This window comes from Oncorhynchus mykiss, chromosome 27, assembly GCF_013265735.2.
Source record: "Oncorhynchus mykiss isolate Arlee chromosome 27, USDA_OmykA_1.1, whole genome shotgun sequence".
NCBI classification, from domain to species: domain Eukaryota; kingdom Metazoa; phylum Chordata; class Actinopteri; order Salmoniformes; family Salmonidae; genus Oncorhynchus; species Oncorhynchus mykiss.
Genome location: NC_048591.1, coordinates 27,364,594 through 27,378,898, shown reverse-complemented (window position 1 = coordinate 27,378,898; position 14,305 = coordinate 27,364,594). Strand labels below are relative to the sequence as shown.

The 14,305-nt window shown below is 44.7% G+C and overlaps 1 protein-coding gene across 2 annotated transcripts in view; it reads left to right on the top strand.

Moving 5' to 3' along the window:
- Nucleotides 1-14,305, top strand: part of LOC110507885 (kinase suppressor of Ras 1) — a 71,279-nt gene that overhangs the window by 25,482 nt on the left and 31,492 nt on the right. For both annotated transcript variants that reach the window (XM_036965147.1, XM_021588271.2), the window contains exon 2: nt 3,617-3,757. In XM_036965147.1, the coding sequence (XP_036821042.1) occupies nt 3,617-3,757 (141 nt within the window). The remainder of the gene's footprint in view (nt 1-3,616; nt 3,758-14,305) is intronic.

The window sequence follows — 14,305 nt, the reverse complement described above, 5'->3', positions numbered from 1 at the left end:
GGGGGCGGCCCGTCAGGAAGTCCAGGACCCAGTTGCACAGGGCCGGGTTGAGACCCAGGGTCTCGAGCTTAATGATGAGTTTGGAGGGTACTATGGTGTTAAATGCTGAGCTGTAGTCGATGAACAGCATTCTTACATAGTAATTCCTCTTGTCCAGATGGGTTAGGGCAGTGTGCAGTGTGATTGCGATTGCGTCGTCTGTGGACCTATTGGGGCAGTAAGCAAATTGGAGTGGGTATAGGGTGTCTGGTAGGGTGGAGGTGATATGGTCCTTGACTAGTCTCTCACAGCGCATCATGATGACGGAAGTGAGTGCTACGGGGCGATAGTCATTTAGCTCAGTTACCTTAGCTTTCTTGGGAACAGGAACAATGGTGGCCCTCTTGAAGCATGTGGGAACAGCAGACTGGGATAAGGATTGATTGAATATGTCCGTAATCACTCCAGCCAGCTGGTCTGCGCATGCTCTGAGGACGCGGCTGGGGATGCCGTCTGGGCCGGCAGCCTTGCGAGGGTTAACACGTTTAAATGTTTTACTCACGTTGGCTGCAGTGAAGGAGAGTCCGCAGGTTTTGGTAGCGGGCCGTGTCAGTGGCACTGTATTGTCCTCAAAGCGAGCAAAGAAGTTGTTAAGTTTGTCTGGGAGCAAGACATCCTGGTCCGCGACGGGGCTGGTTTTCCCTTTGTAGTCCGTGATTGACTGTAGACCCTGCCACATACCTCTCGTGTCTGAGCCATTGAATTGCGACTCTACTTTGTCTCTATACTGACACTTAGCTTGTTTGATTGCCATGCGGAGGGAATAGCTACACTGTTTGTATTCGGTCATGTTTCCGGTCACATTGCCCTGATTAAAAGCAGTGGTTTGCACTTTCAGTTTTGCACGAATGCTGCCATCAATCCACGGTTTCTGGTTGGGGAATGTTCTAATAGACGCTGTGGGTACAACATCACCGATGCACTTGTTAACAAACTCGGTCACAGAATCAGCGTATTCATCAATGTTATTGTCCGACGCTATGCAGAACATATCCCAGTCCACCTGATCAAAGTAATCTTGAAGCGTGGAATCCGATTGGTCGGGCCAGCGTTGAACAGACCTGAGCACAGGCGCTTCCTGTTTTAGTTTCTGTCTATAGGCTGGGAGCAGCAAATTGGAGTCGTGGTCAGATTTTCCGAAAGGAAGGCAGGGGAGGTCTTTATGCGTCGCGGAAGTTAGAATAACAATGATCCAGGGTTTGTTTTCAGATTAGCCTTGTTAAAATCCCCAGCTACAATAAATGCAGCCTCAGGATATGTGGTTTCCAGTTTACATAGAGTCAAATGAAGTTATACACGACTGTGATTATGATCGAAGAGAATTCTCTTGGTAGATAGTGCTGTCGGCATTTGATTGTAAGGAATTCTAGGTCAGGTGAACAAAAGGACTTGCGTTCCTGTATGTTGTTATGATCACACCACGTCTCGTTAATCATAAGGCATAACACCCCCGCCCTTCTTCTTACTAGAGAGATGTTGTTTCTGTCGGCGCGATGCGTGAAGAAACCAGGTGGCTGTACCGACTCTGATGACGTATCCCGAGTTAGCCATGTTTCCGTGAAACAAATAACTTTACAATCTCTGATGTCTCTCTGGAAGGCAGCCCTTGCTCGGATTTCGTCTACCTTGTTGTCAAGAGACTGGACATTAGCGAGTAGTATGCTCAGGAGTGGTGAGCGATGTGCCCGTCAACGGAGCCTGACCAGAAGACCGCTCCGTCTGCCCCTTCTGCGGCCCCGTTGTTTTGGGTCGCCGGCTGGGATACGATCCATTGTCCTGGGTGGTGGACCAAACCGAGGATCCGCTTCGGGAAAGTCGTATTCCTGGTTGTAATGTTGGTGAGTTGACGTTGCTCTTATATCCAATAGTTCTACCCAACTGTATGTAATAAAACCTAAGATTTCCTGGGGTAGAAATGTAAGAAATAACACAAAAAAAAATAAAAATAGTGTATAGTTTCCTAGGAACGCGAACTGATGAAAGTGGTTGCCAGTAGTTGCCAGGTAAAGCTTGCTATCTGGGTCTGGAATCCAAAGGTAAGGTGACATCTTGACTCTGCTATACTCAGGGATGGGCAACTGGCGGCCCTCTGGTCTATTCCCCCCCTTATGATAAATTAAGATTTTTTTGTGGCCCACACCACCATCAGTGTTGCCCATCCCTGCTCTAACTGATCTCTCTAGTCGTCTCTGTAACCCCAGCCCAGCATCACCCATAATCTCATTTTGACATAAACGGGTTGTGCCGTCGGTGGCTGCAGGGTTTCCATGGCGCTCAGTTGTCATGGCAGTGGCAACGCCCCCATGACAAAAATTGCTCTGTGTTCCTTTGAGTTTGTATGTAATGAGGACTATTTGCTGTTAGCTGCTCTGAGGGGAGAACTGTTAAAAACACATTAAGTCATAGATGAACTGAAACTGTCCCCTCCCCCTCTACCCCCCCTCTACCTGTCCCCTCCCCCGCTTTTTCTCCTCTTTTCCTCTCCTTCATCAACATTCTACATTTATGTTCTTGAGAGTTTTTAACACTGAGGTGCTTCTGAGACAAAGTTGTCAATTTTTAGTCCTGAGTGTACAAAACATTAGGAACACCTTCCTAATATTGAGTTACACCCACTCACCCCTTTTGCCCTCAGAATAGCCTCAATTCGTTGGGGCATGGACTCGACAAGGTGTAGAAAAAACGTTCCACAGAGATGCTGGCCAATGTTGACTCCAATGCTTCCCACATTTGTGTCAAGTTGTATCTTTTGGGTGGTGGACCATTCTTGATACACACGGGAAACGGTTGAGCGTGAAATCCCAGCAACGTTGCAGTTCTTGACACAAACCGTCATGCATGGCACCTACTACCATACCCCATTCAAAGGCACTTAAATCTTTTGTCTTGCCCATTCACCCTCTGAATGGCACACATACACAATCCATGTCTCAATTGTATCAAGGCTTAAAAATCCTTCTTTAACCTGTCTCCTCTCCTTCATCTTAACTGATTGAAGTGGATTTAACAAGTGACATCAATAAGGGATCATGGCTTTCCCCTGGTCAGTCTATGTCATGGAAAGAGCAGGTGTTCTCATCTACACTCAGTGGATCTCTCTCTCTCTCTCTCTCTCTCTCTCTCTCTCTCTCTCTCTCTCTCTCTCTCTCTCTCTCTCTGTCTCTGTCTCTGTCTCTCTTTCAGTTGACAGGGGGATTTCCTCAGCCTGAGCTTAGTCTCACTTCTCACCTGTGTTTTGCATAGAACACCAGACCTCATGCTGAAAATAACAAGAAAGAAATACTGTGCAGTTTGTTCTCAAACATCAGTGGGTTTCACACCTGCAGTTGTCAGTTTGTTGTTAGTCTCCTTTGTTAAAATTAAATGAAACTCCCACACACTGTGCTGCAAGTTTTAGTTTCCACTCATTTTGTTCTACTTTGTTATAATTACTTTCAGGATTACGCTTTTGCTTAGCATCGTCTCTGTTTCAGTTTTTTTGTGAACATTCTTAATTACATTTTCCCCATCAACATTTTTGGAGATCAGAACAAGCGGCGTCTTATCACTCTTGTGTTTGTGTTGTCGCCCCCTCCAGGTGAAGCTGACTAAGTACATCTGTAAGCAGCTGCAGTGTAAGCAGAGAGTGCCTGAGAGACAGAGGACCCAGGCTTTGGCCAGCTACCCTCGACTGGGAGACTGGCTCTGCACCATCAACCTCAGACCTGAACTCATACAGGTACTATTTAGTCACACTGTGTATGTTGGTTGTGCATCTTGGTTGTTCCAATGAATATACTCTCCTGCAACCCGCCTCACCCAATGTTGTACAGATCTGCTATTGTTATACTTTAGAACCGGAACCCCAATCAGGAGCTAGCCAGCTAACTAGCTAGTAGCTAGTAGTCAGTTAGCCACTGCAAGCGGTCTTCACTGTTCATTCGGACACCAGCCAGCCTCAGCTCGGTCAATACCTGCCAGTCTGCACAGCGCGATATCAACCCAGAGCATATCGGACAGCTTTTTCTCTACCACATCTCCGGATTCCTACCACAAGCTCTGAAACTTTACACCAGATCATCGCAGCTAGCTAGCTGCAATCCGAGTGGCTACTCCTGGCTAAGGTCTATGTCCCAAAGCAAGCACCAGTTAGCCTTGAGCTAGCCTCGAGCGAGACCCATCTCCCGTTTAGCCGAAGAGGTCCACCAGCTAATTCTTGGGCTACAATACCTCTTTTGCCAATTGGCCTGGACCCTTTACTGCCGACATGGAGCCCCGCCGATCCATCACGACTGGTCTGCTGGCGTAATCGTCCGAGGTGGTTTCAACAAACTCTAACGTTGTGACGTTGCTGAAGGCCCATCTGCTAGCCATCTGCTAATCGGCTCCCTGACTCACCTATTGTTACTCATTGGATCCCATGATCACTCGGCTACACATGCCTCTCACTAATGTCAATATGCCTTGTCTATTGCTGTTTTGGACAGTGATTATTATATTATTTCACTGTAGAGCCCCCAGCCCTGCCCAATATGCCTTAGGCTGTGGAGGTCAACTCCCTCTTGTAGGCGTCAATTGGGTTTACCTTGGTCTACAATCATGAGAGTTTTGCCGCTCCCATTCCCCTTTTGTCGCCCCCCCCCCCCCCACCCCCCCCACACACACACACACACACATGCAGTGACCTCACCTGGCTGAACTGGTGCCTCTAGAGACATAACCTCTCTCACAAACCTCTCTCACAAAATGCCTAGGTTTACCTCCACTGTACTCACATCATACCATGCCCTTGTCTGTACATTATGCCTTGAATCTATTCTTCCACGCACAGAAATCTGCTCCTTTTACTCTCTGTTCTGAACGCACTAGACGACCAGTTCTTATAGGCTTTAGCCGTACCCTTATCCTACTCCTCCTCTGTTTCTCTGGTGATGTAGAGGTTAACCCAGGCCCTGCAGCCCCGAGCACCGCTCCCATTCCCCAGGCGCTCTCATTTGTTGACTTCTGTAACTGTAAAAGCCTTGGTTTCATGCATGTTAACATCAGAAGCCTCCTCCCTAAGTTTTGTTTTATTCACTGCTTTAGCACACTCTGCCAACCCTGATGTCCTAGCCGTGCCTGAATTCTGGCTTAGGAAGCCCCCCAAAAATCCTGAAATTTCCATCCCCAACTACTAAATTTTCCGACGAGATAGAACTGCCAAAAGGGGCAGAGTTGCAATCTACTGCAGAGATAGCCTGCAGAGTTCTGTCATACTATCCAGGTCTGTGCCCAAACAATTAGAGCTTCTACTTTTAAAAATCCACCTTTCCAGAAACAAATCTCTCAATGTTGCCGCTTGTTATATACCCCCTCAGCCCCCAGCTGGGCCCTGGACACCATATGTGAATTGATTGCCCCCATCTATCTTCAGAGTTCGTACTGTTAAGTGACCTAAACTGGGATATGCTTAACACCCCGGCCGTCCTACAATCTAAGCTAGATGCCCTCAATCTCACACAAATTATCAAGGAACCTACCAGGTACAATCCTAAATCTGTATCCACAGGCACCCTCTTAGATATCACCCTGACCAACTTGCCTTGTAAATAAACCTCTGCTCATTGCCTGTGTCCGTAATGGGTCTGCGGTCAAACGACCACCCCTCATCAATGTCAAATGCTCACTAAAACACTTCAGTGAGCAGGCCTTTCTAATCGACCTGGCCCGGGTATCCTGGAAAGATATTGACCTCATCCCTTCAGAAGAGGATACCTGGTTGCTCTTTAAAAGTGCTTTCCTCAACATCTTAAATAAGCATGCCCCTTTCAAAAAATGTAGAACTAAGAACAAATATAGCCCTTGGTTCACCCCAGACTTGACTGCCCTTGACCAGCACAAAATATCCCGTGGCGTTCTGCATTAGCATCGAAGAGCCCCCACGATATGCGCTGATTGACAGAGTCGAAAGCCTTGGCCAGGTCAATGAAGGGAAGTCAGGAACCATTATACACAGTCAGTTAAGAAAGCTAAGGCTAGCTTTTTCAAACAGAAATTTGCATCCTGTAGCACTAATTTCAAAACGTTTTGGGACACTGTAAAGTCCATGGAGAATAAGATCACTTCTTCCCAGCTGAATATTGCAATGAGGATAGGAAACACTGTTACCACCGATAAATTTACAACAATTGATAATGTCAATAAGCATTTTTCTACGGCTGGCCATGCTTTTCACCTGGCTACCCCTACCCTGGCCAACAGCTCTGCACCTCCTGCAGCAACTTGCCCAAGCCTTCCCCCGTTTCTCCTTCACCCAAATCCGGACGCTACAAATCTGCTGCGATAGACAATCTGGACCCTCTCTTTCTAAAATGATCTGCTGAAATTGTTGCAAACCCTATTACTAGCCTATTCAACTTCTCTTTTATATCGTCTGAGATCCCCGATGATTGGAAAGCTGCCGCGGTCATCCTCCTCTTCAAAGGGGGAGACACTCTAGACCCAAACTGTTATAGACCTACAGTATATCCATCCTGTCCTGCCTTTCTAAAATCTTCGAATGCCAAGTTAACAAACAGATCACCGACCATTTCTCCACTATGCAATCTGGTTTCCGAGCTGGTCATGGGTGCACCTCAGCCACGCTCAAGGTCCTAAACAATATCATAACCGCCATCGATAAAAGACAGTACTGTGCAGAAATCTTCATTGACCTGGCCAAGGCTTTCGACTCTGTCAATCAGCGCATTCTTATTGGCAGACTCAATAGCCTTGGCTTCTCAAATGACTGCCTCGCCTGGTTCACCAACTACTTCTCAGATAGAGTTCAGTGTGTCAAATCGGAGGGGCCTCTGGCAGTCTCTATGGGGGTGCCACAGGGTTCAATTCCCGGGCCGACTCTTTTCTCTGAATATATCAATGATGTCGCTCTTGTTGCTGGAGATTCTCTGATCCACCTCTACGCAGACGACACCATTCTGTATACATCTGGCCCTTCTTTGGACACTGTGTTAACAAACCTCCAAACTAGCTTCAATGCCATACAACACTCCTTCCGTGGCCTCCAACTGCTTTTAAATGATAGTAAAACTAAATGCATGCTCTTCAACCGATAGCTGCCCGCACCCTCCCACCCGCCCAACCAGCATCACTACTCTGGACAGTTCTGACTTTGAATATGTGGACAACTACAAATTCTTAGGTGTCTGGTTAGACTGTAAACTCTCCTTCCAGACTCACATTAAGCATCTCCAATCCAAATTAAATCTAGAATCGGCTTCCTATTTCCCAACAAAGCCTCCTTCACTCATGCTGCCAAATATACCCTCGTAAAACTGACTGTCTTACCTATCCTTGACTTCGGCAATGTCATTTACAAAATATCCAACACTCTACTCAGCAAACTGGATGTAGTCTATCACAGTGCCATCTGTTTTGTCACCAAAGCCCCATATACTACCCACCACTGCGATCTGTATGTTCTCGTTGACTGACCCTCCCTACATATTCGTCGCCAAACCCACTGGCTCCAGGTCATCTATAAGTCTTTGCTAGGTAAAGCCTCGCCTTATATCAGCTCATTGGTCACCATAGCAACAGCAACACCCTCCCGTAGCACGCGCTCCAGCAGGTATATTTCACTGGTCATCCCCAAAGCCAACACTTCCTTTGGCCGCCTTTCCTTCCAGTTCTCTGCTGCCAATGACTGGAGCGAATTGCAAAAATCACTGAAGCTGGAATCTTATATCTCCCTCTCTAACTTTAAGCATCAGCTGTCAGAACAGCTTACCGATCACTGCACCTGTACACAGCCAATCTGTAAATAGCACACCCAACTACCTCATCCCCATATTGTTATTTATCTTCTTGCTCTTTTGCACCCCAGTATCTCTACTTGCACATCACCATCTGCACATCTATCACTCCAGTGTTTATGCTAAATTGTAATTATTTCACCTCTATGGCCTATTTATTGCCTTTCCTCCCTAATCTTCTACATTTGCACACACTGTACATAGATTTTTCTAATGTGTTATTGACTGTATGTTTGTTTATGTGTAACTCTGTGTTGTTGTTTTTGTCGCACTGCTTTCCTTTGTCTTGGTCAGGTCGCAGTTGTAAATTAGAACTTGTTCTCAACTGGCCTACCTGGTTAAATAAAGGTGAAATAAAAATAAAATAAATAAGTGTGTGTGTGTGTCTGTGTGTGTGTGTGTGTGTGTGTGTGTGTGTGTGTGTGTGTGTGTGTGCGTGTGTGTGTGTGTGTGTGTGTGTGTGTGTGTGTGTGTGTGTGTGTGTGTGTGTGTGTGTGTGTGTGTGTGTGTGTGTGTGTGTGTGTGTGTGTGTGTGTGTGTGTTTGTGTGTGTGTGTGAATCAAGGAAAAGCAAGAGTCTATGTAATGGTATCCCTGTACAGTCCCCCCTGAAAGGTTAAAGTACCCAAGTTAGTTTGTTTAGTTGGCATCTGACTTAGAGAGGGCGATCATCTTGGACTCCTCAGATTCCATGTACCAGGTCCCTTAGCTGATGGTGACATGGCATAACAGTTGGCTATTCAAGCGAAGCCGTTCCTGCGCATTGCTTATTATAATTTCAGGACAGATGATGTTTCCCGTCAATATCCACTGAAAATGTCCACAATTGGAGCTGCTTGTGAGCCATTTAACTTTGAACATGGTTAAAGAACATGGTTAACTCTTCCGATACAGAACATGGTTAACTCTTCCGATACAGAACTTGTTTAACTCTTCCGATACAGAACTTGGTTAACTCTTCCGATGCAGAACTTGTTTAACTCCTTCAATGCAGAACATGGTTAACTCTTCCGATACAGAACTTGTTTAACTCCTCCAATGCAGAACTTGGTTAACTCTTCCGATAGAGAACTTGTTTAACTCCTCCAATGCAGAACTTGGTTAACTCTTCCGATAGAGAACTTGTTTAACTCCTCCAATGCAGAACTTGGTTAACTCTTCCGATACAGAACTTGTTTAACTCCTTCAATGCAGAACATGGTTAACTCTTCCGATACAGAACTTGTTTAACTCCTTCAATGCAGAACATGGTTAACTCCTCCAATGCAATATAAACATCCTAAGTGAACCAACAGTACCGTCTCCCTTTATCTGTGTCAGATTGAATTTGGGTCTTTGTTTCTTTTGGACAGTAACATGCTTATGATAGGGCATATTTCATAGCAGTGAAGGCCTTTGCTGGAAGCTGAAAGCAGGCTTTTGTAGTTCGGCTCCACCCTTCCAGTTGGCAGTAGCAGCTTCACGGGGAGAGTTTCTGTCACTATTTTGTCAGGACTGGTACATACACAAAAACATTTAATCTGGTGTTTTTATAGAGACAGTTTGCTCTGCCAATGGAAAATGAGTGATCACTTTTTACCATAAATGTATTCTCTCACAGACCTGCATTTAGGACTGTTGTTGTACGCTTTGGGTTCTGAGACCTACCCACCCCCAAACCCTATTGGTCTGTAGTCAACTCTTGACGTGATCTTCTCCATTCCATGTCCCAGCTCGTGTCCTTGGCCTCCAGCCATACCCCCCTCACTATACCCCGGCCTATGTTTAGGTGTTATGTGTTTTTACTTTGTACCAAAATGGCAGAATATATATGCATGTGTACTGCACACCCAGCAGGTTTGTGCAGATGATGCTATTCAGGAGTTGGCAACTGTCAAAAACAGAATAGAAGGATACTATTTTGTTATATACAGTATGTGTCCTGGCCCACCAATCTATGTCTATCACGGACCAGTCTAAGCTGCTCCTATCTACCAAGCCCTCTTTGCAAACACAGCCCAGTGGGCAAAAACTCATTGAATCAACATTGTTTCCACGTCATTTCAACAAAAACATTGAATGTGGTGATGTTAGGAATTTCATATTTTTTTCCACCAAACTTTTAACATAAATTCAATGACATGATGCCATTTTTTGTTGATTTGGTATTTGGTATTTTATTAGGATCCCCATTAGCTGTTGCAAAAGCAGTAGCTACTCTTCCTGGGGTCCACACAAAACACGAAACACAATAGAGAATTACTTAATACAGAACATCAATAGACAAGAACAGCTCAAAGTCAGAACTACATAAAAAAAAATGTAAAGGCACACGTAGCCTACATATCAATACATACACACAAACTATCTAGGTCAAATAGGGGAGAGACGTTGTGCCGTGAGGTGTTGCTTTATCTGTTTTTTGAAACCAGGTTTGCTGTTTATTTGAGCAAAATGAGATAGAAGGAAGTTCCATGCAATTAGGGCTGTATATAATACTGTACACTTTCTTGAATTTGTTCTGATTTGGGAACTGTGAAAAGACCCCTGGTGGCATGTCTGGTGGGATACGTGTCTGTGTCAGAGCTGTGTGTAAGCTGACTGTGCAAACAATTTGGGATTTTCAACACAATGTTTCTTATAAAAATAAGAAGTGATGATGTCAGTCTTTCCTTAACTCTTAGACAAGAGAGACTGGCATGCAATAGTATTTATATCAGCCCTCTGATTACAATGACGAGCTTAATGTGCCGCTCTGTCCTGGTCCAGCTGCAGCTTAACTAGGTCTTTCCTTGCAGCACTGGACCACACGACTGGACAACAATAGAGATTAGACAAAACTAGAGCCTGCAGAACTTGCTTTTTGGAGTGTGGTGTCAAAAAATCAGAGCATCTCTTTATTATGGACAGACCTCTCTCCATCTTTACAACCATTGAATCTATATGTTTGGACCATGACAGCGTACAATCTAAAGTAATGGCAAGTAATTTAGTCTCCTCTACTTGTTCAACAGCCACACCATTCATTACCAGATTCAGCTGTGGTCTAGAATTTAAGCAATGATTTGTACCAAATACAATGCTCTTAGTTTTAAAGATGTTCAGGACCAGTTTATTACTGGCCACCCATTCCAAAACAGACTGCAACTCTTTGTTAAGGGTTTCAGTGACTTCATTAGCTGTGGTTGGTGATGTGTATATGTTTGAATCATCAGCATACATGGGCACACATGCTTTGTTTAATACCTGTGGCAGGTCATTGGTAAAAATAGACAAGAGTAGAGGGGCTTTTTTCCATCATTCTTTATATCAGTGATCTTGGCTTCATAATACAGTTTCTTCTTCTTTTTGTTGGGTTTAGTCACATCATTTCTCAATTTGTAGTATGTAAGCCTGTCAGATGTGCAGCCAGACGTATTAGCCACTCCTTTTCCCCCCATCTCTTTCAACCATACAGTTTTTCAATTGCTCATCAATCCATGAAGACTTAACAGTTCTAACAGCCAGTTTCTTAAAAGGTTCATGTTTATCAATAATTGGAAGAAGCAATTTCATCAATTCATCAAGTGCAGCGTCTTGATGCTCCTCATTAATCACATCAGACCAACAAATATTTTTAATATCATCCACATAAGAGTCACAGCAAAATCTTTTGTATGATCTCTTATACACTATTTTAGGCCCAGCTGTTGGAACTTTGGCTTCCTGGATCTAGCCACTATATTGTGATCACTGCATCCAATGGGTACGGATACAGCTTTAGAACAAAGTTCTACAGTATTACTAAAAATGTGATCGATACATGTGGATGATCTTGTTCCTGTAGTGTTTGTAAACACCCTGGTTGGTTGATTAATAACCTGAACTAGATTACAGGCACTGGTTACAGTAAGAAGCTTCCTCTTGAGCGGACAGCTTGATGAAAACCAGTCAATATTCCCCAAGAAAGCAGACCTCTTTGTTTACATCACATACACCATCAAGCATTTCACACGTTATTAGATACTGACTGTTAGCACTTGGTGGCCTATAGCAACACCCCAAAAGAAAAGGCTTTAGATGTGCCAAGTGAACCTGCAACCACAACACTTCAATAACACTAATATAAGATATTCACTAAGCATTATATGGCTCTGAATATATACAGCAACACCTCACCCATAAGCATTTATGTCTCTTCTATAGATGTTATAACCTTGTATTGCTACTGCTGTATCATCAAATGAATTACATTTGAAGTCGGAAGTTTACATACACCTTAGCCAAATACATTTAAACTCAGTGTTTCACAATTCCTGACATTTAATCCTAGTAATAATTACCTGTCTTAGGTCAGTTAGGATTACCACTTTATTTTAAGAATGTGAAATGTCACAATAATAGTAGAGAGAATTATTTATTTCAGCTTTTATTTATTTCATTACATTCCCAGTGGGTCAGTTTACATGGGTCAAACGTTTTGGGGAGCCTTCCACAAGCTTCCCACAATAAGTTGGGTGAATTTTGGCCCATTCCTCCTGACAGAGCTGGTGTAACTGAGTCAGGTTTGTAGGTCTCCTTCATTGCACACACATTTTCAGTTCTGCACACACATTTTCTATAGGATTGAGGTCAGGGCTTTGTGATGGCCACTCCAATACCTTGACTTTGTTGTCCTTAAGCCATTTTGCCCCAACTTTGGAAGTATGCTTGGGATCATTGTCCATTTGGAAGAGTCATTTGCGACCAAGCTTTAACTTCCTGACTGATGTCTTGAGATGTTGCTTCAATATATCCACATAATTTTCCTCCTCATGAATCCATCTATTTTGTTAATCCTCGCAGTTCCAGACAGGCAGGTCACGGGGAAGATTGAAAACAACAAACAGCAGGGATCTAGGCAATCACAAACCCGGGACAATCCACGGTCCCAGCCACAATGGCTAACCGCGTCGTGGGCTACTTTCAAGAAAACCCTTCTAGCTTGATATGCAGCAAGCTAGTAGCTAGGCTAGCTGCGACGCCAAATAGCTACTCAGACCTGTCCTTGGTCAGCAGGATCACTGATGCCAACTGCGTCGCGGGATCCAAACTAAGAAGCTAGCTACCAAGAACTGTCCAATACACTTTCAAACAACAAACTTTCCAAACAAACAAAACCAAGCTCTTCTTTGTTCCGCATTCAACAGGAAGTGACTTGAAATTTCACGTTGAATTCACGTTAGTTGACAACTCAACCAAATGTAAATGAACACTAGATGTTGAAATTATGTCTGGGCCAAGTGGGAGGCCATTTAAATGTGTAAGATCAGCCAAGAGGGGGAGAAGGAGGAGTGGTATGTGTGAATGAGAGATTCTGAGAAAATTAGGGAGGGAGAGCAAGAGATAGACTAATTATGTAAGTCTACAAATTATGACTGCAAGATGAGAGATTCTGCAGTGGCCTAGAGAGGCTAAGATTAAGATTAAGGCTAGAGATAAACTCAGCAAAAAAAGAAATGTCCCTTTTTCAGTACCCTGTCTTTCAAAGCTAATTCGTAAAACTCCAATAACTTCACAGATCTTCATCGTAAAGGGTTTAAACACTGTTTCCCCTGCTTATTCAATGAACCATAAATAACAGCTTACAGACAGTAGGCAATTAAGGTCACAGTTATGAAAATGAGGCCTTTCTACTGACACTAAAAAATACCAAAAGAAAGATGCCCAGGGTCCCTGCTCATCTGCGTGAATGTGCCTTAGGCATGCTGCAAGGAGCCATGAGGACTTCAGATGTGGCCAGGGCAATAAATTGCAATGTCCGTACTGTGAGACGCCTAAGACAGCAATACAGGGAGACAGGACGGACAGCTGATTGTCCTCGCAGTGGCAGACCACGTGTAACAACACCTGTACAGGGTCGGTACATCCGAACATCACACCTGCTGGACAGGTTGGCAACAACAACTGCCCGAGTTACACCAGGAACGCACAATCCCTCCATCAGTGCTCAGACTGTCCGCAATAGGCTGAGAGAGGCTGGACTGAGGGCTTGTAGGCCTATTGTAAGGCAGGTCCTCATCAGACATCACCGGCAACAATGTCGCCTATGGGCACAAACCCACTGTCGCTGGACCAGACAGGACTGGCAAAAAGTGCTCTTCACTGACGAGTCGCAGCTTGTCTCACCAAGGGTGATGGTCGGATTGAGGAATGAGCCTTACACCGAGGCCTGTACTCTAGAGCAGGATCGATTTGGAGGTATCCTTCATGGTCTGGTGTCACAGCATCATCGGACTGAGCTTGTTGTCATTGCAGGCAATCTCAATGCTGTGCGTTACAGGGAAGACATCCTCCTCCCACATGTGGTACCATTCCTGCAGGCTCTTCCTGACATGACCCTCCAGCATGACAATGCCACCAGCCGTACTGCTAGTTCTGTGCGTGATTTCCTGCAAGACAGGAATTTCAGTGTTCTGCCATGGCCAGCGAAGAGCTCGGATCTCAATCCCATTGAGCACGTCTGGGACCTGTTGGATTGGAGGGTAAGGGCTAGGG